This window comes from Augochlora pura, chromosome 3, assembly GCF_028453695.1.
Source record: "Augochlora pura isolate Apur16 chromosome 3, APUR_v2.2.1, whole genome shotgun sequence".
NCBI lineage: Eukaryota > Metazoa > Arthropoda > Insecta > Hymenoptera > Halictidae > Augochlora > Augochlora pura.
The window spans coordinates 32,070,004-32,095,101 of record NC_135774.1 but is presented as its reverse complement, the minus strand read 5'-3'; the positions used below and the strand labels follow the sequence as shown (position 1 = coordinate 32,095,101).

General features: G+C 43.4%; 1 protein-coding gene across 4 annotated transcripts; it reads right to left on the bottom strand.

Annotated features, from left to right (window-relative positions):
• Nucleotides 1-622: 622 nt before the first annotated feature.
• On the bottom strand, nucleotides 623-24,850 carry LOC144478761 (uncharacterized). 4 transcript variants are annotated; one of them, XM_078196980.1, is made up of 5 exons: nucleotides 24,648-24,850; nucleotides 23,157-23,346; nucleotides 18,778-18,841; nucleotides 3,364-3,547; nucleotides 623-3,226 (listed from the first exon to the last, which is right to left on the bottom strand). In XM_078196980.1, the coding sequence occupies exons 2-5, from the start codon at nucleotides 23,335-23,337 to the stop codon at nucleotides 1,538-1,540; spliced, it is 2,118 nt and encodes a 705-aa protein (XP_078053106.1). In that variant the 5' UTR covers nucleotides 23,338-23,346; nucleotides 24,648-24,850; the 3' UTR covers nucleotides 623-1,537. The 4 variants fall into 4 exon arrangements, with proteins under 4 accessions (XP_078053106.1, XP_078053107.1, XP_078053108.1 ...); XM_078196981.1 differs by lacking the exon at nucleotides 24,648-24,850 and adding an exon at nucleotides 24,217-24,354; XM_078196982.1 differs by lacking the exons at nucleotides 18,778-18,841; nucleotides 23,157-23,346; nucleotides 24,648-24,850 and adding an exon at nucleotides 4,377-4,443 and having other exon boundaries at nucleotides 625-3,226.
• Between the last annotated feature and the right edge of the window lie 248 nt (nucleotides 24,851-25,098).

Here is a 25,098-nt window from a genome sequence, read left to right as displayed (position 1 = left end):
TCGTGCAACGCCAACAACGGCAAAACTCTCAAACTATTAGCCAAATTATCGGCAGTCGATATTTGCCAGTAGTTTGAGCGTTTAGGCGCTATTAACGCTGTACAGATACCGAATTAAGCTTTACTTTCTATCCGCAAGAGGCGACGTAGTCGCTCACATACGCACAATGCTGAGTCGTTAATTTTGACAAAATTACAGCCAGGAAAAGAAACTAAATCAATCAACTAGACCCAAAAAATTGTACTTATTATTCGAAGATTGGATTAAAAAAAAGTATCATTAGGCTTTTGGTGAGTCGCTGGGTCTTTAACGTTCGTAGCTCGACGCTCGGTATCTTGTTCTTTCAAGCTGGCAAAAGCTATTCGAAGATACGAATGAAAAGAGAGTATTATTAAAAACTTATTATTCGATACTCGTCGAATAAAAATACTTTTTTTTTATTCGCATCTTGGAATAACAAATAAAAATAAAATATTTTTCATTCGAGTCGCTGTTCAAATCATTCTTTTCCTTAGATATTGGCCAACTCTGCTTTCAACAATATTAGCCGATTATCGTAAAAATCTATTATGGATTGGCATAGCAAGAATTTTTAACACGAGGCTATATTATTTGTAGGAAACGATATATTTATTGTAAACTAACGACACGTGTAACGTAATCATTTTTCAATATACATTATATTTATAGGCGTTACAAATGCGCAAACAGGCACACGTTAAATCATTCGTTTCTTCATTCTTCCAACCGTTCAACCACGCGTACATGTACCAAATGTATATTTCACGTATAGAAACAATTTAATACTCTGGCTATAAATGCTTTCGACGCGTTTTACATGATACATGTACAACTTTCAAAAATAATTCTCTAGGCGTGTATGCGCGACACGCTCAACCTTTGGCTACATATACTACCACGAACCAACGAATACGTTAGGCAGCTGATAATCGAGTAAAGTAGAGCAAAATGTTTGTAAAAACGAATAACACGATCGCGAAATATTATCATAATTACAATGTTGAATAATCGCACAAAAATGAGAAACCTGCTCGAAAAACCTTTCCGACACTCGCCCAATTCGTTTCATGGTTTTACGATCTAATTCGCACATTTAACTTCTTCCGCTGGCACTACACTCATTACGTTGGTCCGTAAGTAATCGTCTGACGAGAACACCAACATAACACCTACTCCCAAGTTGTTATAGGTGTGTTTAGTTAATGTCGCTCGCCATTGGAAATAAGCGTTTTTCATTTCCTTGTACTACAATTTACTATAAACAGAACTAAGCATATTAAATGACATACAAGCTATTTACAAGTGATAAAGAGTTTTGAAAAATGGATAGAACATGTTCGAACCTCTCTTTAGTTGTCAAAGTCGTACACAATTTTTACGCTTTCCTATAATCTTCGACCAAGCTATCGATCAAAAATGAAAAATAAAAATAATACCAAGGTCGATGGGGAAAGATGTGTGTATGCGCGTGTGCGTTCGTATCTGTACGTAGAAGAGAGAAAGCGGGGAATAGCGTTCAAAAACCTAGACGCTTCAAGTTAGTTCGCGTCGCGTAACCAGTGATTCTTGATTTTCCGCCTTGCCAGGTCTTGCTTTTGTTACGAAATTTCCTGAGATCTTCTTCGTGATCCGGATGTCTCATTGGTCGATAGTCTTGTGGCGAACACAGTTCCTTCTGTTCTCTATAAAATTGCTCGTAACCCCCGTGCAACAAATATATCTCTGGATAATGGAGAGCCGGATAGCGTTCTTTGTTTCGTTGTCGATCCAAATTTCGTAGGAACCGCGATAAATTTGGTCCGCGTTTCCACGAGAACTCGCAATGGAAAACCAGAATATTCCTCTTGTTGGTATCCGGCTGGATATTGGGAATATCGGTTAGAGGATTCAACAAGTTTTGCTCAATAAGATCCTTGCTGTACAGATTTAGAGCACCATGGATGTGTCCAGCGTCAAATTCGTAAGGATAACGACAGTCTACGATTTTGAAAGAACAGATTCGATCGTCGAATTCTCCCCGAACTAGAGCGGCTAGGGTGGTCGCGGAAATCGATTTCAAATCTTCATGATGACCGACGGCCAACGGTAAAACACATGGTTTACTAAAGTCGCCGGTAAGATCGTTATCAGTGGTGCTGCGATGAATAGCGGATTCGATAAGTGCGTGCGATTCGGTCTCGATTTCGATCTCGACATTGGCTGCGGCAACAGTATCGATTTCCGTTTTCGTCGCTCCCATTTTCGCCTCTGCGACCACGATCATCCCCGATGTTTCGGATAGACTTCTTTGGCAAGAAATGTCATTGAACGGCGAATTAAACGTAGGTTCATCGATCGCACGGTCAGGGATTCCATTGAAAAAAGTGCTATTTGATCTCCGCAACCTCTTAACCAGCATCGGGCTGTCGTCCATTGGCGGATCTGGTCGCTTGAACGTTTTCCCGGACACGGGCGAATCAACGTCGCTATTATTCGAGAGATCGTCATTGTGACCGATTCGTTGTTGGAGCAACGAAGGAATAGCAACTGTTGCGGTTGTGATTGCCGTGGTTACTGTCGTGCTGGTTAACCGATGCGTTAACGGACTGTTCTCGAGATCGGAATTTGAAACTCCGAACGGCGGACTAGAGTTCGGAGAACCGAAAAGGCAGGAGCGTACTTTCGAGAGCGACGAATTTTTACGGGCTTCTAATTTTTCATTTTGAAGGAAGAGAGACCGTCTAAAGTTACTGTTGCGATTCGTGCGAGGAAACTCTGGTGTGCTAGGGCTGTTCGTGTCCAACTTGACGGTGGACGAGATGTTAGAGAACTGTCTCGGCGATCCGATACCAACGATATCGCCGCGAAGGAGAATCGAAATGCCGTTTGGCAGCGGTTGCTGGGTCGTTTGAGCATCTTCCAAAGGTCCGACATCGATCAAATCGTTGAAATCGTCGTCCATGCTTTCGTAGCCGGAGGAATGAGTTCGAAAAAGTGATTGTTTTATCACGCGTACTTGTTGCGGCGACCATCGTATCGGAGATTTTAGCGGACTGCGGCATTCGACAGATGTTCGCCGCGGAGCAACAGCCATTGGTTCCAAAAATCGGAACCCATCTCGAGGCTTTTCCACCTTTTCCGGAAAACTCGCATCATAGCAGCTATCCTGACTATTGGGATCGCAATCTTCGAGCGGATAACGGAACTTTCTGTTTCCTGATGACGCCTGCAACAATGGAATTCGAATTTATAACGTCATTTCCGGTAAAGGATATAATGTTTTCGATAATACTAGATGCCTGATAAGATATATGTATAACTGCACGAGCGATTTGCTTCGGTCGACAGAGTTGAAATGCTTACCTTTTGCGGGCTGACTCCACGAGGACTGCAACCGATATTACTGTTTTCTTTCCCAACAGATGGCGAGACCGGTTCCGGACTGAGAAGGCGTCGCGACGCCATGCCGAGGAGTCGACGACCCCTTGGTCTAGACTTTATCGGGTTTTCAGGTGTATTCTTGAATTTGAAGACATCTTTGAATAGTCTGTAAAATCATAGAAACGTATGATTTAGCATGACCGTTATATTATGCGATACGATGTCGAATCAAACTTGTGTTATGGTAGAAATAGCGGGGAACCGGTGCTGCGCGGCGCGGTACAAGGACGAATTATTGACAAACCTAACCTAGACTTTAGTTTTCGCAGTAAATAAATACTAAACATTACGAAAGGTAGCCTCGCATGAAAATCGCGAGTTTCCATCGCGTGCGCGAGTCGGCGTCTGAATCCAATAAAACGATTTTCGTAAGATGTTCGGAACGTATTTATAGCATCGATTACGTTTCAGCCAGCATTTCTTGGATTGACACGTTTCCATCGTTATAAAGAGGAAGGTTGATTCAACAGTTCGTACAAAAATACTACCTTCGATCTCCAGTAAAGAGAACTGTATCGAACTGTTCGTCACACGTGTAGTCATTTTTATTTGAAAACTACTGTCGCGTTAGCACTTTGCTATTCGGACGCAAACTCGCATATGCAATGTAATTATGCAGTTTCTTTGAGCGAAACACGAAACAACGACACCAGCGCGCTGGTGGCAGCAATCAGACAAATGCGTTCACGTGGATTTTGCGCGCGAATACGGTAAACATGTCCCTCGCCACGCGTATATACATATACCCATAAACGAATCAAATAAATCATTTCTTCCAGAGTATTTGGTTTCGTTTCTTCAAAACAAAGTCGTTTTCCAAATTGAAATTCAATTTCACCGACGATGAAAGAGAATCGCGCAACACGAACATATCCTTGGGTAAACGACACGTTTTTCGATAAAATAAAAACTCGAAGATTAATATTCTTATGTACCTTGTACACTGACACACTTCGCAGGATTCTGTGACACCTTGCCACAACATGTCAGGAAAACGATATCTAGGACAATTTTTCCAGTAAAGCATAAAACGTACTGGAGAAACTGTAGAAAGAAGTCTTTGATTCGCGAACAGAAATCTAATGTCGTCGAAATAATATATAATTTTGCATGAAAACACTGCCACGATAACTGGTAAGACCCCGGTAGGGTTTTCGTTGGCACACGTCTACCAGCAAACGAAAAGAACACCACCGGTCCACCACCAATCACCAAGACTCGTCAACACCAACTGATCGATCCGGCGGGAACTTGTCTTTATATACGGTGACTGTGTTTGGTGGGGGGATAGGGCCGACCAATCGGCATCCTGGAAAGGGCCCGCCTAAATCTTCTCGTAGCATGCAGGGAGAACGGAACGCGGAATCCTCTGTTTAGGGCAACCGCTATGGGGGGCCCTTTCCTGCCTCTTTGCCGCCGTTTTTCGTTATGTTTGTTCGTTCGTTCGTTCGTTCGTTCGTTCGTTCGTTCGTTCGTTCGTTCGTTTGTTCATTCGTTTGTTCATTCGTTCGTTCGTTCGTTCGTTCGTTCGTTTGTTTGTTCGTTCGTTCGTTGGAACGTAAAATTGAATACACGTATGCGATGGATTGCCCACCCACCCAAATGTACAATCTCCACACCGTTACCCCCAACGGTTTGTTTTAAACGCTGCTCGTCTCGGAAACGATTTTACACGTTTTGTTCACGAATATCGTGATATTGCTGTTGCCTGGATTTCAAAGTAAAGCCTACAAATGATGTAAACGGAATATTGGAACGTATGTACCGTAAGTTTACGTATTTCGAAAGATTATACGGTCTAGGACTCGCCCTCCTCACCCTTCCAACAACCACTTTGCCAGCGGATCGTCTATCTCATTCGCATATATTTTCGGTCATTCAATGACTATAGGGCTTCTCGGTTTCGACAGCAGGAAGGAAAAGGTTGCCGACCGTAGGAGTTGCTCGCATTGAAAAGGTCTGTTTTCGTTTCTTTCTCTCGTTGCGTCGGTCCTTGTCTCGTTCTCTCATCTCATCTCGCCTCGTTTCGACCCAACCCGCCTCGTCTGGTCTTGTCTTGTCGGTTGATGCACCGCACCGGCTATTTCGTAGGATGCGTTTCTCCGCAGGTACGACTCCGGCCCGTTTTTTCATTCTACCGATCACAATGCTTCACCTGATCTCTGATACCACCCTCGCATTCTTTGGAGATTTTCACACGGCAGGTACCAGCTCGTCGTTCCTAACGTATAAAGTGCGTTCGGTATTTGCCATCGAAACGAGAAGAATGCGGAAGTATAACAAATACTCGCGTGTAGTGGTGGGACTTGGAATTACTTCGCACTGCTTCAAATCTTATTGCACGTTGCATCACAGATTCCAAAGTGATTCGAATATGATTCGATGTTAAGAAACTCTTGAAAGTTTTGATCGTATTGGATCCCATACAGGCATTACAATGTATTACAATTCAATGTTTCAGGACATTGTTACATTGTTACCAGCTTGTTACGATCATTGAAAGAGAAGAGATTTCTACTCAGTTTGTATTTCTTATTTTGCACAAAGATCGGCAGTCTGATTATAATAAAGCAGATCACGCGTCGTTACACCTAATTATAAAATATAGAAATGTAAGAGTATAGTATGGGTGAGAGTGTATGATATGTAAGAAGAGTGTGCGGTTGTATGAATGTATAGTAATAAGATGAACATGAATACATGGTTGTATGAGAGAAACAAATGAATGATTCGGTTTATCGATCGGGCGAGTGGAGCGTGGCGGCACTTCTTAAGAAAATGAACATGAATGCATGGTTGCGTGTGTAAAACAAACGAATGACTCGGATCGTCGATCGGGCGAGCGAGAGCGGAACGTGGCGGAACTTCTTTGGTGACGCCACGTGAGGACAGAAGTCGTTTTTATGTATTTCGTTGTGTAATAAAAGTTCACAATATCCATTAAATCAAGTTCCTTACAGAAAAGAATAACATAAAGAAAATATAACAATGATAACTGCGTAAGTATTAAACTTTATCCAAATTTTTAAAAATTGTAAGACATCCAAAACGATCTAGACTTTCAAGTGTTTTAATACTTGGAATCAGATCGAAGTGATTCGAATTTTACGCAACTTTGGAATCGATTTAAAGCATCCCAAATCCCATCGCTGCTCGCATGTTTACGTACGAATGTACTTCCTTTTGGGGACGACAGCGACCTTGTGCGTTTGATTGTAATGCAATGACCTTTCCATTACAGCTAAAACCGTACTGATTCCTTATTACTCCCGAACCAGGTAACTAAATATTTATTCAAATATAGATATGTTTTGTAAATGAAATATTCACCGAAATACAAGCGACACTTACACGACAACACAGTAACCAATCAAGTAGGAGAAAGAAGAAGAGTCAGAGAAGAGAGAGAGAGCGAAAGAGAGAGAGAGAGAGGGAGGGAGGGAGGGAACAGGGCAGCCGAGGGTGGTGATGGTGGTAGCGATGGTGTTCACTGGCGGAACGAACATCGCGGAGTACGACACAAGATCCACCGGGTCGTTTCCTCGCAGTACTGAGTGTAAAGATTATTCGCTATGGGGAATCGGACGCGTAGAACGTGCGCGCGGTACCATGGGGGTAGCTCAGCTGCTTTCTGCTACGTACATCAGGGGGTATACGAGACTCCCCGTTCGCAGCTGCCAGATCGCGCGCACCTTCCATGTCGCGACACGTAACACCGTTTTTCGAAATACTTTCTACGTACTTGCTATAAGTGGTTGAAACATCACTCGAAAGCCTAATCAATAAACTATTTATTTGTATTTTCACGCATCTGTTACTCGTTTCTTTGTTACTCTGTTTCACGTTGCGAAGAGCAACTAATCAAGCGCTAGGATCGTCCTGCGTTCGCAAGGATACGAAGAATAAATTTGCCCTTGTTCTATGATAATGATATAACCGGGTAAAGTAAAAAGCGTAGGAAAGCCTTGCGAGAAATCAGTGTTCGAACGTATAACCGACTGGAAGGGGACACGTATCGAGCGAACGCCTGTGTCCCTACGACTCTGATTTTTCTATAAGAAGGAGTGCAGATGGTCGTATCCATTGTGATGGTTGGCACGTGCCAACTATGGGTACCCCGATGGTGCACCGCTAAGTGCATACACGCATACGCACTCATACGCGCGCGAACACGGGACACTCTCTGCAAGCGTGTCCCTAGGAGCAAGTATATCGAGTATATGTATACATACGAGCACGCGTGTGCATGCATACGAACACGTGTACGTATACCTGTGTATGCATGCGCGTAACGTATGACACGCACAGGCATATAGTGGCGTGAAGCAGTACGGTGCGGCGCAATGTGTTCTATTGATATCGGCAAGAAGTACGGGAACACATTTACGCAACATACCTGCCGAAAGGTTCTCAAACATCGAAACGATTGACGTATTTTACGGAAACCTTCCGTTACCAAGGCACTCGTCGACACGTATCCGCGTCGATGCGACGCTGCTGCTGCTTGTGGATAAAACATAGATGATATCCGCCTCAAAATATCACCGCAAAACGTGCGAACGCTTACACTATCGAGGAAGCCGAGGCATACTCGGAGAGCGGATAACGGATAACGGATAACGAATAGCAGATAGCAGACGGCAGACAGTGGATAATGACACGATCGCGACAAGAAACGGCATCGGTTAAATAATCGACAACCGATGGATCGATAAATCTACTCGAGTCGCAAGAATCGGAAGAACGAAGAGTCGTGACGATGACCCCGTGTATCTGTAAAGTCTGGTAGCAAGCGAGACAACATCGCAGCTTTGATCTCCTAAACGGGATCATCATCTGTTCCTTCGGGATCGAGAAGGGCGTGCAAGACAGCTTGCTCGTTCTTGCTATTCTTACGATAGGCGCAGCCGTCGTAGTCGCAGATGCACTATACATACATATAAGAGATGAAAATTTGCAATACGACAGGAAGAAATCGAAAGAACGAAGGGAAGGAGCATACGATTTGTTCGAACCCCTCGCCAACAGTTAGCAAAAGTCCCCTCTTCTTCTTCTGGATGGATAGATGGAAACGGTGGGAAGTCAGAAAAAATAATCGCTCTGGAAGAAGAAGAACCAGCGCATCGAGTTCAAGGGGCGTTGGGTTTGGGGTTGGATTCGGAAAGCAAAACTACGAGAAACAAAATGAGGGAGCGGAACAGGAAGAGGAATAAGGGAAGTAGAAGGAGAAAGAGAGAGAGAAAGAAATAGAGAGAGAGAGAGAGAGAGAGAGAGAGAGAGAGAGAGGCGTAGGAGGAAGAAAAACAGAAAAAACAGCAGATTTCACCAAGACGAATTCCAAGTTCCTTCCATTTGCGGAACAGTCGATTGCTAATTTACAGCACTGTTGGGCGCGCGGCCAACATGACCGGCATAATCCCTGCTTTCTTCGAAGCCTATTTAAGAATCGAATCGTAACAGAAGCAAAGCAGGCACGAATGAGAAGACGTTTTTTGGGTTTCTACGTAGAATATAGATTAGGGTCTTCCTTAAATTTCAACTTGGGACATTTTTTAGTCGTACTCGTTTCGATTGTGCTATTCCATGAAAAAAATATATGCGCAAAATTTTAGAGTGATCGAAAAAGGAGAACTCGTATCGCATTGACGTCAAAGCTTTAAATTTATAGCGACTTTATGTCGACTTTTGATATACTTGCATTTCCTTAGGTTAAAAATATGAGACTACTTTTTTAAATGAGAATGCTACTTCTTAAATGTATATCAAGAGTAGCAGCAAGCACTTCTGGTTTGATTCGCGCTTAAAATTCAAACTCTATATTTCGTAGCGCGAGCATTAGAAGGAGTGGGAGGAACGGTACAGAAATTTCTACACAATTCGTACTCCAAGATAGCATTATAAATGAATTTTACTTTTTTAGGTTGGAGACAACTAAAAGAATCGAAAGGGAACCAGCAAATGGACAAGTAGACGTTGCTAAAGCATTAGGACATAATTTAGATGATTTGATGACAAATATAACTGTTCACTGGAGTGAGTATAACTGTCGCTACGATTAAAGTAGTAAAGAATTCATTGGGAGATTACCAGTTACAATTATGTACGATTGAAGAAAAAGACTGCTAGGAATCCCTCCTATTGACAGATGTACTGGAAAAGGACAGACCTAAGAGACACTTTGAGAAGGTTCTGCATGATTTTATAGCAAATACTCGAGCAAGATTAATTATATGTATTTTTCTCGTCGGCATCCTGTATTCAAGTGAATACCAAGTAATTTTAAGAAGAGCGTTTAAGCACAGAATGTGAAAATCGTCAGCACCTGAAATTTCATTATTCAAAAAGTTTCAGAAAGCTTGACCAACGATTAACCGGATCTAATTAACAACCATGCGTGATAGATGATTGCGTTTGCAAAAGCTTCAGTGATTTATTTATATTCATAAGCAATTTATGCCCTAAAAATATATTTATTTCGGAATGAATTTTTGTTAGATATCAAAGAAATAGCACGCATTAAGGATACATATTTATTTATAGCTAACGTATGGATTAAAGTGTGGTTTAATGTACCAATCGATGCAAATGCTTCGAACCAAAATCTGCAATTCTTGGAACAGCATCGCAAGTATAAAGAAATTGACAAACGCATGAAAGAAATGATGATTTATAAATTCAGTAGACACTTATGGCATTTAATACCATCATGCGCAAAATTAACTTCTTTCATATAGAATTATCATTCGAGATAGAGAAAAAGAATAGGATGGAAAGAATGGAAAGCATGGAATATTTCATCGCGTCGCAAAGTCACAATTTCTTCATCAGTTTTCACATAAATACCGATTTTGTACGAAAAGGGCATTCCGTTTGTGAAGGCGATAAAACGTAGAAATGGCACAATTTAAAAGGGTAAGGCAAAAAGAAAAAGAACTGTAAAAACCATTCCTGACCTGCACAGTCAAGGATCTGTATAGTATAGGATGCGTAAGGATCATCCTTACGGTAGATACACTTCGGTGAATAAGGTTCGGTGCCGGTCGCCTCGAAACAATAAACGATCGAAAAGATGTCCCAGCTTTGAACAAAAGTTAAAAGTACCCCATATACTGCTAGCTAAGGAAAGATAGCCATATAGCGATAAAAGAGGTGCACAGGAAAGCAAGCGGCGCTGTGCGGTGTTGTGTGGCTAGGCGGTGTCGTACCTCGATATACCTTTGCTGCCCACCTTACCTTCTATTCTTTCGCGACCGTTCGACCGCGTTTCCACAATAGGAAAAGGTATTTCTACGGATTTTGTGCGAATTACACAAAAGAGACGAATCCCGGGTGGGCTCGGGGATATTAGGCGCCACCCACCTGTTAAACGGTGCAAATTCCGACACCCTGCCGACCATACCCACGAATCGATGTTACAGTTCGAATGCTATTTTGCCTCGTCTTTTCACCGTTCGACCACGGCTATTATAAATACCATTTTATTGCCGGTATTAGCAATTGTTATGGCAGCCGTCATAACGGGCACAATTATCCTCCAAAGTCGAGCCGCTTGGGCGACGTTTATTACGGAAACACCGTGCAATTAGTCCCCGAACGCTTCATCGGTCCGTTGTGTTCCACACGTTAAACTTTACAAAGGTAACTATCGGTACTACGTTTTATTCTAAAATGGGCCACGTCGTTCGAAAACCTGCAAGTAAAATGCCAGCAATAAATCCGCTTTATGGTTTGCCCGTCGAAAATTCGTCGGAAACTCATCAAAGAAAAATTGTCAGCATTTGAGATGGCAGGAAATTGCAAACAGAACGCGGTCGTCTCGTACGAGCACGTTTCTAAGAATGGCACTATTACGGTGGCTGTAAAGCGGCTCAGCCTTGGGACGCGGTCACAGTCTTATCGACACTCGGCCACAACCAAAAACATACAAAGATGCATGCACACATACATGCCCCCCCCCTCTCTCTATATATATATATACATATATATATATATATACGCATGCACGTATGTATATCGCAACGATATCTTGTTTTTTCGTTCTTTATTCTTCGCTTTTCTTTTCCCGTTTCCTATCTCACTCCGACATTCTACATCCTTTTCCCTTCACTACTTTTGTCTTCGTCTTCTCCTTCTTTTCGTTTATCTTTCTTCGTGTTATCAGGTATCTTGTCGGTGCGTAGCTGGTGTGTGAAGGGGCGGGACGGAGGCCGAGCCGGAGATGAGACCGAGCCCGATACAAGATCGCAACGGTGCGGCAGGTTTGGAGGGGGGTGAAAAGAAAGCGCAAACGATGTGGACCGCGTTCAAATCGTTCGTTCGTTGAATCGTCGCGTCGGATCGAAGAAATCCAATCTATACATATGCAAGGAACAGCGAATGCTGCGGTACGGGAATCTTGTGCGGAGGCCAGCAGAGGTTTTTAAACGAAATGCTGCCGCTTCGACCGCTCCGATTCGATCGAAAAGGTTGGCTCGCTTATCCATCGATTATTCGCATACGAGTAAACAGCGAGTAACAGCTGTGCCCCTATAGCGTATCGCGAAAGCGAACGTTAGACAATACGGTACACTACACGATGCCCACATAGGGGGAAACCAGAGGCGTTACACGGGGGTGTGCGCACAGTTTGCTTCCTATGTATACTATAATCGGCTGGGTTCAATATTCCGTATATTTCCAGCAACTCGTGAGCAGCCGATTCCAACTTAATATCGCATTCCTTCCTGATTTTACAAATGCTTAACATCGATTGTTATCGTTCGTTGCCACTTGTTGTCGATCGTCGTCAGGTTATCGTCTTTTGCCGTTCGTTCGTTTGCACGCGTTACCAGTGTGTGACTTTTATTTACACGCACTTCTTAACAAGATCTTCCCAAATCGATTTTTCTCGCGGTAAAATCAATCGCGTACGAAAATGATTCAATTACAATATCCGAAAACAAACGATCCGCGTCGAAAAAGGCGGGGAACGGTCGAGCGATACGTAGACGGTCAAAGCGCCGCCGGTCATTTTCTTTCCGTCCTGGCGAGGAACGTTGTCCGTTCCCAGGCCAGAGTCTTCTCTCCGTCCACCCGAAGAGGAATTTAAATCTCAACGGTCGGTCGTGGACTTTCATAGTGGGGAGAGACGACACCGAGGTTTGCGACGGTGTGCGGCAATGAAACGGAGAGGAGCGAAGGGTGAACATGGACGGGTAAGGAAAGGGGCAGGAAGGAAAGAGCAACCACCACCCATAGAACGTTTTTCTGTCTCTTTTCGATTACGATCTCGGTATAGATATCGATAGCAATATCGGTCTCGTTCTCATTGACCAACCGTCAACGATTAATATAGGCAAATACGTCCACGAGTCCAACAAGAAAACGAGGTTCTACGCGCTATACCAATCTACGGATGTATGGCAAGTAGTCGCGAATGCATTAGATGCGAGCAACTGTCGAAAGATAAAACGAACGGAGGGAAGAGAAATGCGATCACCACAGAAGGAAACGTTTGATGATAAACTCCGACGGAATGCGGACAACTGTACGAAAAACAACAGAAAACAACGAAACGCAACAGAATATTAGAACATTCGTTTCGTTGAACGAAATCCAGAGAGAATTCGATTTTGAATAAGAGAATCGAAGACGACGAAGCGACAACCGATAGCGGTGTTCCTTTAGCGCTAGAGAGTCCGCTTCAGCAGCTTCAAACGGTTACTCGTTTAAATTTTACGGTTACCAGAGCTCGCGCGAACGCGTAGCAACCCAACGGTTACGGCTCTCGGTCACACTCGCCAAGTAGCTGATAGTTGGTAGCTGGTAACTGGTAACTGGTAATTGGTAATTGGTAACTGGTAACTGATAACTGATGCTATGCTGTCCTTGTCGACACGGCTGACTTATCCATTTTCTCGAAAACTGCAGTTCGATGGTAGACTTTTCTTCGTGGTTCTCCGTTTATTTCTGTAATTGTTAACATTTGCGATGCGATACGGCTTTACTGTAAAACCTCGAACACAAAGTCTAACAACCGATTTTTCTATTTTTTCAAAAGGAATACGTCTGCGACGCGTTTTCCAGCTTTCTGACAAAAGATCCCACCCATCTATCGTGCTAGTCCAACGCCGTAGAAGCTTAATACCCTACTCGATGTCTCTGGCATTTCACGTTCGACTTCGAATTCTTCCATCGTTCTTCCAAAGCAGAGAACGACGCATTCGTGTCTACGTCAACGATGCTGGTAGCTTCGTCGAGTGTCGTACCGGCGCGATAAAACTTTGTTGGAAAGGTATTGTTTGTTGTTTCGATGCACAGCAGCCGTTTCGCGTGACGATACTTTGTAATATTTTATAATCCGCGCCAATGATTACGCGTCCGCGTTACGGTTCTCTCACATCGCGCATATTTTGGTTCCCAAGTTTCTGTCGTCCATCGCGTAAAGTGTAAGGAAAGGAAAAAGCGTGAGAATCGAAGGTAACTGCTACAATTTTCACTCGCAATCTACCCAAAGTACCCCACATCATCGGAAATGGCTCGATTCGAATTATCGCGAGCAGCGAGATCAACTCCGAATAAGTAATCTGCAGAATGGAAAGGGCGTTTAGGTAATAGTAGCGGTAATAATAGAATTAGGAGGAAAATATAGCGGCGGAGGAGCAAGAACGCGTCGAGGCAAAGGACGAAAGAGAAAAGTTGGTTGGAAGGGCGTTGTTGCTGGGGGCACGAATCCGCCGTTAAGAGTCGCCTTAAAGCGCTTCTCAAGAGTAACAGAGAAACGGTGTGTCGAGATACCGAAAGAATGAGGAGAGAACAGAGCAACGGGAGCGAACAGAGAGAAGAGAGAAAGATGGGGGGTCGGAGAGAATGTTGGTGGGTGGGGAAGTCGCGATAGGAATAAGACGAAACGGAATGATGGGAGAGTTCGAAGCGTACAGAGCAATAGAGTAAGGCAGGCTAAATGAAGAAAAGGCAAGAGACAGCAATACAGTGCGAAGAAAAGAGCAAGCAGAAAAGGCAAAATAGAAAGGAAGAGAGAGAGAGAGAGAGAGAGAGAGAGGGAGAGGGAGAGGGGGGGGGGGGGGGGAGGAAGGGGCAAAGATGAAACGTATGAGGTGACGGGATGACGGGGAGACAAGTGTGGGTAGACACGCAGGCATGCAGACAAACAGGCGTGCAACGAGCAACGAACAGCGACCAACAACAGGCCGCGGCTCAGCCAGACCGAGCTCGTTTCGATGCGGTGCGGTGCGACGCGGCGCGGCGGGTGGATAGGATGTGGACGTGGATATGGATGTGGCAGAAAGAGGAAGTTGCGCAATGGTTAACCGTCGTTCGACCGTCACGCGATATCATCCTTCGAGTTACAGAAAAAATGCATTGTATCGTCGTGATTGCCGCGACGAAATCAACGAAAAATAAAAACAAAGAAATGAAAACGGTAACGAAGACTAGTCGTAAAGACAAGTCGTAAAAGTGGATGGCCGAGAGAAAGGCCGATCTCCGCGACGTCGACCAAGTTTTTCTAACGCGTATAGAAGACTTGGCCGATGGAAAGATTGCAATAAAATTCATCCCTCGGAACGAGACGGTTCAACGAGGCGTGCGCATTCAACCTCTTTCTTTCTCGAATTCAGGCCAACTCGTCGGGCAGCGACGAGCGAGTACCTGTGTCAGAACGAACTGAAAGAACACGAATAAGAATATCCCCTGCTACCTGTTCCAGTAAGCAGTGCGCGGGTGGTAGCTACGTCCCTTTGATCTCGTCTCACAAAGAAGGACACCCGCTACCACATACCTTGTATGCTGCATCGTGACATATCCGTTCTCTGCTTTCAGTTTTTTCCCGCCATTCTTCGTTGGCCAAGACCCCACGATAAACTTGTTACAGATTTGTCTTCAAATTGTATTTCTTAACAATAAGATTCTAAATCGTGAGAATTACTAGATGAAAAAAGGTGAAGAAACAAGAGAAAACGAAAAAGGCGGGATGTGAGGTAAGTAGGTAGGTAGTTTTGGAGAGGGAGAGAGAGAGAGAGAGAACAGAAAACGTGGTGACAACGTGGAGCGACCGAAAGAAACAGATTCTGATCACTCCTTATCGAATCATATATAATAATAAACAAATTCGTTTCCCATTAACTTCTGTTCGCTCGTTTCTTTTCGCGTTACGCACGATTCTTCGGTGAATGTTGTCTAGCTGCGCAACTCCGACACACGTATGGACACCACGTGGGATTTTCACAGACAAGAACTTCTGGGAACTGGAAAGACCTGTCGCCACTTTCCCAAGTGATTTTCGTTTCATGGTAGCCGTTTCATCTCGACCGGGGACACAATATAGACGAATGCACGAGCAAAAGAAACGATCGAGCATCTGTGAAATCGTTTTGTTGAAATTCTGATTTGAACGAGACAATTTTTATTCGTTCTTTTTTAAATTTAGCGAAACCGTTCGAATTCGTATCGCAAACTTAACGTTTTCCCTCCAAAACCGGTCAGCTGATGGTATTTGTTCGACCAGCTGTAGGGACGAGGGGGGTCGTCCCAAAGAGACGAGAGAGGGCCAGAGATTTCGAGAAGGGCGAGGGAACGGGCGGTCGACGGGGGGAGGGAGGGGGGGGGGGGGGGAGGGAGGGGGGGCGTGAGACGGGAGAACGGGAGGTCGGGAGAACGGGTGAACGAGAGGACGGGGGGGACGGACGGACTGGAATCGTATGGGATTGGATGGGATAAGATTCGATGCTACACGCTATGTCGACGTTTTGCCATGCCGTGCCCTGCGATAGAATGAGACGGTAGGGGCGAAGGACTGGAGAAGGGATAGAAGAGGGACGTGTCGGGCGGCAAAGGACGGCAAAGGACGATACAGGTCGGTACGGGACGAAACGGAATAGTGTAGCCGCCAAGGGTAAGCAGTTTCGGCCATTTTTAAATCCCTCGTAGCCGCCGATTTAAAAGACCACGGTTGGTTTCTGGTACGCGCGCGAGCAGACGTAGTCGCCCCCTGGTTCCCTGACCCCCTGCTCCTGCCACCGCCGAGACGTCTCGGCGACAGCCGTCACCATCGGCATGCTGTTCCTTCGTTTCGTCGTATCCCATCCCAGGGTACGGCCTTGCACTCATAGCTTTTTCCCGCGCTTCTTTTCTCACGCATACACGCGCTCACACGCATATACGTTCGCTCGTCAACGTTCGCGGAGCAGCTTTTAGACGCTTGCAATTTTACGCGTACGTTTGCAATTTTCATCGACCGTTTGCTCGGCTCTAGCACCCACACGGCATCGTTCGCGACGATTCCAAACTACTAAACTGACGTACGAGATTTATACGTTAAAACTTTAAACACTCGACAGTTCAATATCTCAGCGATGCTGGAAATGCTTACGTCCCTAACACAGCAACGCTAACAGCAGCAACAATGGCTGCAGAACGATACTGGAACAAAATAGATACGTAAGCATTCGCGCAGGTTTCTTTCTTTGGGTCAGTTCCTTTAAGATGTCAGGTAAGTGTATGGGTCCATTCTTAGGACCACGACACACAGGTACTACACAGAATGGTCAAAATATTCCCACACCTACCTGTGTGAATTCAACCAAAAAACAGACCGATCGACATGAAATATGTCTCAACGTTTATTCTTCAAACGATTCCAACGATCCCGTACGGATTTCTAAGTTTCATTACTTCAAAGATAATTACTGCAGAAAGATGTGAAACCGAACAGAAGGAAAAAAGAAAGTAGAAAATACGGAACAAGAAATGAGAAAGGAAAGAAAAGAGGAACGAAAAAAAGGCGGGAACGTTGTAACGAAACGATCAGCTGAGAAACACTATGTAAGTAGTCGTCATTCTGTTGGGAAACCGGTTATCTTAGCGTGGGCTATGTTGGCGGGAAATCTCCTCCAATGAAAGTTTCGACTGCTTTGACACGACACCCCCACCAAGACCACCACCTCCTCCTCCTCCTCCTCCTCCTCTTCCTCCACATCCACCTCCTTCCTCTATGCTTCCTCGCAACCGACGAACCTACACCCTTGTTCTCCCTTCCTCTCCGTTTTTATCTCCTTCTTTCTCACTTGCCTCTCTTGAAACCGTTCGCGCTGGTTTTCTTAGAAGGAACTTAAAGCATTTGCATTCACGGACGAGACCACCGCATAGATCTCCGGCCTGTATCGACCGCACAATCATTTTTCTATACCGTTTGAATTTTTCGATGCTTTTCCTAGACAACCGATTCCTTGTCGAATGCGAGCTACAGTGAGTAGAAAATGTATTCGCACACATTTTCAAACGCAATAACTCTTTAAAATCGCACTAAATGATTCCGTACTTTTTTAAACGATAAATGGACTAGTATACTATTAATTGGAGTGACAACGCGGGTCATTCTAACTGATACGCATGCTGAATATTTAATTGAAATCGGTTAACTCAGGATCGAGCTACAGACATGTGAAGATTGAAGGAACTATAGAATTTTACAACCTTTAATTTGTTGTAACAAATTGTTGTAAAAAAAGTCTCAGCATGTTTATGTACTTCCGTTTACTTTTACCTTTACATTTATGTTTACGTTTCATTTGCGATTGGTACGGTATCACAGTAAAAGAAAACGGGATGTTTTGAGATCGACGACGAACTAAAAAGATCGAGTCGCAAGAATATCAATAATAAGGGAACATTGAAAATACAATGGATCTCTAAAACCGCGTACGTTGAGCTAAAGGTCAGCACGGGAAGCTGTCTCCATGCGGGAGCAAAGTGGGCGTTCTTGTTGGCGAGAGAGCAAGGAAGGATGCGGCGAACTCGGTTGCCTGAATCGTTTTGCTCGGTTTTTTAACGGTCGCGTCGAAAGAACAACGAAAAAACGACGAAGAAAATAACAGACGGGGACGCTGTACAGAGTTTACGTGCATCCAACGCCGAATCAGTCAGTGAAGCGAACGAGGAAGGAAATCGAACGAAAAAAAAAGTAATTGCGTCGGTAATACCGATACCACGATTCTATCGACTCTTCGTACGAAATTCGCTTACCACGATTAGTTAGTAAGTCGTAAGTCGTATAACTCGTCCAGGGTAGATTCGCTGGCCCTCGTGCCACCGAGACAACATGAATCTTTCTCATCTGTCACGGACACACGTTATATCTTCGATATTAATTATATCGGAATTATATCGAAATATCGGAATATCATCTTTATTTGGTAGCCTCAAATATTAATTACCCGATTACCAATATAATACCGCCTTTCTCTCGACTTTCGTTACGGATCGGCGAAAACGTTACCGAAGCAACAATAGAGTGATGAATGGCAAAGCTACTTAACTTACTTGGGGCAAGTTACTTACCCTTGCTTCGGTTCCTTCGATCCCGTAAGATCATGTTCAGACAGGCAGTGTGCACCAACAGAATCTGTAAGTAAATAATAAACGATATCTTAATCGTGTTTCTCGCACCTATTTGTCAAACAAAATGGCAAGCAAATTTTCAGTAGCAATCAAGAAATCTTTCTCGGCTTTTTAGCTATGCTATGTTTCGGAATCGAACAATTTCAGCGAGTTTCGCCAATACGTTTCGATGCTAACGCTTCTCTTGGTATATGTACTCGCATGCGAAGGTACGTTCAACGCCACTTGTTCGAGGCATCTCGAAAGTTACTCGAAGTGGTTCGAATAAAAGTTGCAAAGATAGCATCGCAAAGAAATAAAACGTAGTTACGGAGGGTAAGGGTCGGTACAGAACTGGAACGCCTTTCATTCCCAGTATGTAGTAGCGTTCATCGTGAAATACTTCCGCAGGAAGTTGATGCAGTCTCTGTGACGGGCGCTAGGACATTCTACCTGTGTTATTTCTTACGGCTTACGCGCGCTACGATTTCCATTCGATCGCGCTTGTGCCATACGTGTAAAGCATTTATGTGTACGTAAACAATAGATACTAAATACCGTATGGAATAGAAACAATGTCTAATTTTACGAGCAGATCGAACAACGACGTGTCGGACAACCGAAACGTACCAACGAATCGAACTAGAGTGAAATTATGACTGCAACTGCGACTGTGTCCGTGACCGTAACCGTTGCAACGATTCGAATAAAAAATATAGTCGTTAAATATACACCACAGGGGGGGGGGGGGGTGAGAGAGAAGCTTGTGGCAACCACGAGGGAAGGCCTGAGCTAGGTACGGCTCGCGACGGCAGGCGCTGGGCCGTGCACGAGTATGAACTTGAAAATAACCACCCCCGAAATCTATTTTCGACGTGACAATCTGTTCCATAAATACAAATAGAAGCGACCGACGATCGCGTTTAAGCAGTCTCCAGGGAACCGCGTACGAACATAATTAGAAAACAAAAATGTCTTCCTTCTCGCTCGCGTACCAACTCCAAGTTACATTACGTTACTTACGCTATCGGTAATTAAGCTGAATCCTTTACCGTTGAAACAATACAAAAATGGCTTAATCGAAAAAACACGTTCGCAACGATCCTATATACGCACTCATCCAAAGTAAATTGAACAAATGAACCAACTCATTCCTCGAACTCGTTCTACGTTTACCACTATAATTTAAACGGATTTAGAATGAATTTCAACGAGATTGGTATAAACAGTTTCAACGTACCACGCGACTCGGGCATAAAATGGAATATACGAAAGAAGATGAAAAAACGAGCATCGAAAAACGAAAATCGGAAAACGAAAATTCTACGACAATGTAGAATGGCACGAGCCAAGAGGGTTGGGTTGGGGTCACGGTGCGCTTACGGGATACGGGGGTACCTCGAACGTTGAAGGTACACGCATTTCATGTATGTAAGTAACTATGCGTGTTTGTGCGTACGTATTTGCGCGCGTGTGCGTTTATATGATGTGCGAGCGTGTATGTGTCGGTTCCATGAGTCGTGCTTGCACGCACAGGGATGGCAAGCGTTCAGCTACAAGCTACACCATGCCAGGTGGCGAATGTCGTTCCATGTGTGCTCATATGTCTGCCCCCTGAGCCCTTACCTTCCCCTGTAGGGGTGAACCGACCCTCCAAAATACCAGAAGCACCAAAGACACCAACAGCACGTTAGCGCCCCATCGTTTCCGTACGTTCGCGCGCGAGTTCCCAATCATCTAATTACTCTCACTCGTAACGCGACTATCTCAAACGGACACCCAAGTTTACTTCAGCTTCATCGGTCTCCTTTGCTCTCCACTCGTCGAACCTTGCCCAGCATTTTCTCGACAGAAATTGTTTCGCACAGAATAAGAACTTGTCGAGAACCGCAATTTGCGAAAGCATCGTCGACACGTGCTCTGTTCGAGCGCTGTTATCCGTTGTCGCTCGTTCGCTTTCGCAGGTCATATTTTTCTCTAAAGAAAAACGGTTAAGTTTTCCCGTCTGTTTGATTTGCGTCAGTCTTTCGTATCGAATTCTACCGTGAAATCAACAAAATTGTACCAACATGTACCGGTATCGATCGGAGGCAGTCTGGCTGCTGCTTATACATATATCCTATACACATATTATCACCCAACCCTGCAATGTAGAACATAAAACGTGGGACGACAGTCCATGATTTTTCTGATTTTTCTTCTTCATCTCTACCTTTTCGTTAGTCATCGTAGTTTTAAGTATTGGCGAGCATGCAACAAAGTTGTTAAAAGTAGTGCAACGCGTACAAAATGTACATATACATATACAATATGTATAGTATATATGTACATGCAGATAGAAACGTATAATTAAAGTTACGGACCGTGAAACGAATGGACGAAGAAACCATGCACGAGACTGACAATACGACAGAAACTGAAGGTAGAAACAGAGGAAGAGAAAGAGAAAGAGATCGCGCGCACGCGAGCGTATCCTTGTTCGTTACACAGGTGCAACCTACCCCACCGTGACCGATCACCATCGGCGAACATGGTTGTTTCACCTTTAAGTGCATGAATTGTCGTCAAATAATTTTGCTATTCGTATGTGTCTGTACATAGCTGGCCGTTCGTAGTATTAACAATTGAGTTCCCTTCGATGCATAAATTATCGGACGCGCATTGTAGAAATGAATGTATGTACGTTTGTTTCTTCTCTACGCTACTCACTAAGCCGACAAAAAATTGCAACTTCCCAATGTTGTCAACGGGGGGACGCAGGTAGCGCGCAGCCTAGGTCGTTCATAAGTCCTTTGAAAATTCGACGAAATTAACGGCTCATACTAATGCGGACATGTATCTGAATACGTAGTATAATAAACAGGTACGGTAAAAAATTAGAAAGATTTTCACTTTTAATCTCATGTTTCAATAGTTCGTATTTTCTTTCACTTTTCGTCGTAACGATGTCCTTTCTCTGACGATCGAGCTCAAAAGTAGACAGGCTGATGCATTAACGCATGAATCAACGCGTGCATCAACACCTGATAAACGATAAAAAAACGAACATCGTACAGCTGCTAACTATGTAGATGCAACGACACGATACTTTCTCGTATCGTAAACCGTGATAAAAGTCTGACAGTGAACGCGCGAGGTCCGTGCATTTATGAAACCGGCTTCTTTCCTTTCTTTCTTACAAAACTTGTCGATTTAAAAAGTTACTTAAAAACATTTCCTCATAAATACGTTAAAGAACTTTACCATCGCGTTACAAAAGGAAAATACAGTCCGAGCCTACAGAGAGTCAAGTTTCTCGAATACGATTGATACCGCAAACACAGTACAAACATTTGAAAACGTCAAATTTATACAACCGCACGAAGGAATTTCGAATAGTCCATACGAAGTATCTACTATCTAGTAATAATTTCTATTCGTGCTTTCCTTTCTTCGTTGCCAGTCAATCTGGCCTCTTCCTCGATCTTGTACGTTCTTCCTGTACCATATTTAAGCTAGGGAGTGGCGAGGGGTGAATCGGTGAAGCGGTGACTCGTACAAATTAACGCGGAGTCAACGAATTTTTCAAATGGTCAGGTTGGATACGGAGTGAATTAACATATTATGAATGTGGAAAGTGATATACGAAACATTCAGACTTCGACCACTGAAAGAATATAATACATCTAATATCTTTGCAAACAGTCTGTGTAAACTTGATCGTCGTATACATATAACACCATACGCAACGTAATTACAAATGTAATTATCGGTACTGGCGCAGGAAACATTAGAGGGCATCGGCCAATACCCATATCCGATACCACCGAAACACGTTCGTCTCGACTGTTTCCAAGAAAATTATTTGCAGTGAGGAAAAAAATCAATGACTAATTCGGTTTACGACCGTTAAAGATTAGCGAACGGAGTACGTCGACTTTTCTTTCAAATTAAGTTACGAGACCTGCCTTACCGGCCCCACAAGAAATGTTAATATCCCAAAGCCAGCGAGAACCGAGAGTCCCCCGAGAGACCCCCGAAGACCTCGAAGACCTCCGGGAACTCCAAGACCGAGACCTCACAGACCCCGCATATTGTACTTGTGAAACTCTTTATCGTACCTTCGCTTCCTCCTTCACCCCTAACCATTCCGGCATTCGATTATCACCGGTGTATTTTCGCTTCAGTTTACCGTTTTGCGATTTACCAATCATTTCATTTTCTTTTTCGAACTCTTGCGCCTCAAGCAACAATTCTCTACAACGAAGAACGCATCATTCGGCGAACCTGAGCATTACCGATCGCGTTACCGATCTTGTTCGAAAAAAAATGTTTTTGTTCGAAACAAAAATGTTTCTTACCTCCTTCGATGTACCGGTTGTCCTCTAAGGTGCCGGTTGTAAAGCGACGCTTCAAATAATTTTTCGACGAAAGCGTAGACTTCATCAATCCGCGAACAATACCAGTAATCGGTGAAGGCGATGCTCCAGCGTTACACTTTTTTGGCGAATTTTCGTCAGTTTCCGGGATACGCGATAACATTGTAATCGGCTGAAAAATAAACAGGTTATTTCCTTAAAATTTATGTTGTTTCTATACCTTGTATTTTATTCATACATGTATAAATTTGTACGCTGTCAGGTCTATGTTTCGAGTTTAAAGTCTCATGAAAATTTAAGCTACTATGGTAACGGAAGCTTTCTCTGCGAATCTACTTGTCTCGACCAAGCTGGCTTCTCTTTCGTTGCGATTTACAACGTGTTACGACGCGACTCGACGACAAATTAACACCTTGGGAACCACGTTAGCTATAAGAACGTAACAAAGCGTAAAGAGAAAGATGCGATACGTTCGAGTACGAACATGATTTTCAATGTTCCAAAACCTCTTCCAAACATTTCGGTTCCGTTTCGTCGAAATAGGTACAAACTTGCAGACACATTTTAAAACGATCACGGTCTATAACAATGTTCACGTTATACAGTTTCGATTTATTCTATGCATATGTACATTGATACATAAACGTATTTCGGTTAACTAATGATTATGCGTTTCAAGCTTCAAAGATTGTAACTGTGACTGTGACTCGACGCAAACTAACAATAAGAATCGAGTCAATACTGAACAGTATTATTCATACAAACATGTCATTGTAACGGTGTCCTTGTACAACAAAGAAAGACACATAACCCCAGTTTAAAACAACAAACACATCTCAGACAAAAGCGTACACCTGATCTCTTTATTTCAAAATAATCTACATTTTCATTTGATAAATCATCTGCACCACAAATTCTTCCCGACTACTGGCAATACGCATACACGAATCAATTGATTCGTTCCAACACTTCCCTTACTTCTTTTTTTATCGATTCCTCGATATTTTAAAATAGAAAAGAAACAAATCAAAATGTTTACTACCTTGTCACGCTAACCTGTCAATATTAGTTATGTTACGACAAATGGAAACCATTCCCGACTGCGTGTTAAATTATATGTTATCCACAAACACAACTATCAACCGTCACCCGTCACTAAATGTCTATCGTTCATCGTCGGTCGCACTAACAAGTTATTACTACTCGTTACATACGGCAACCGTGAAGCGTATGAAGACATGGCTAAAAGCCGCTGACAAAAGTATATCACATCGGTGTTTGCTCATCAAAAAACATTTTTATTTGCAAAAGAAGTTTTAAGAAGTTTTATATGGCTTTTCTAACGGAAAAATCAGAAACACCATGTATGTTTAGAAAAACAAAGTTACATCTACAGTAAAATCAAATTAAATAAGAAATTATTGATATATTGCACGGCAGTTTAAAAGTAATATAGCAAAATCTGCTGCTTACCTTTCGTCCAAAATTAATCAAGTACACTATGATAAAAAAAACACTCTCACTGCGATTATTATTTTACTAGCGTGTATCGATACTAGCTGGCCGGTTTCTTTCTGACGTATCCAACTCAATAAACATGACAAAATCTAGTGTCAAAATCTCTGTTATAAACCACATGCGACAAACTGGGCGGTCCCGACTAACTCTTGCCGTTGCAATTCTGCGTTATAGCACGTTATGAACGGAACGTCCTTAGCAGCCCGCGTAAAGTATTTTATTGGCATATGCAACGCCACCTAGAAAAATGTCGCGGCGAAAACAAACGAAAGTAAACGTATCACAAATATGCATATGCGTGTACGTATATATGCACAATGTATCGTTCACAAATGTAGTCATGATCGTCGAGTATTCGTATATTGTATATTATAAGTGACACGTGATACACCGAAGAACGATTAAT

Coding starts and splice junctions, on each gene's coding strand:
- LOC144478761 (XM_078196980.1), bottom strand. CDS start 23,337: ATGTTATCGCGTATCCCGGAAACTGACGAAAATTCGCCAAAAAAGTGT. Junction 3,548..18,777: donor TCGAAGGAACCGAAGCAAGG/GTAAGTAACTTG, acceptor ATGATTTTACAG/ACTATTCAAAGATGTCTTCA. Junction 3,227..3,363: donor GTGGAGTCAGCCCGCAAAAG/GTAAGCATTTCA, acceptor CCATTGTTGCAG/GCGTCATCAGGAAACAGAAA.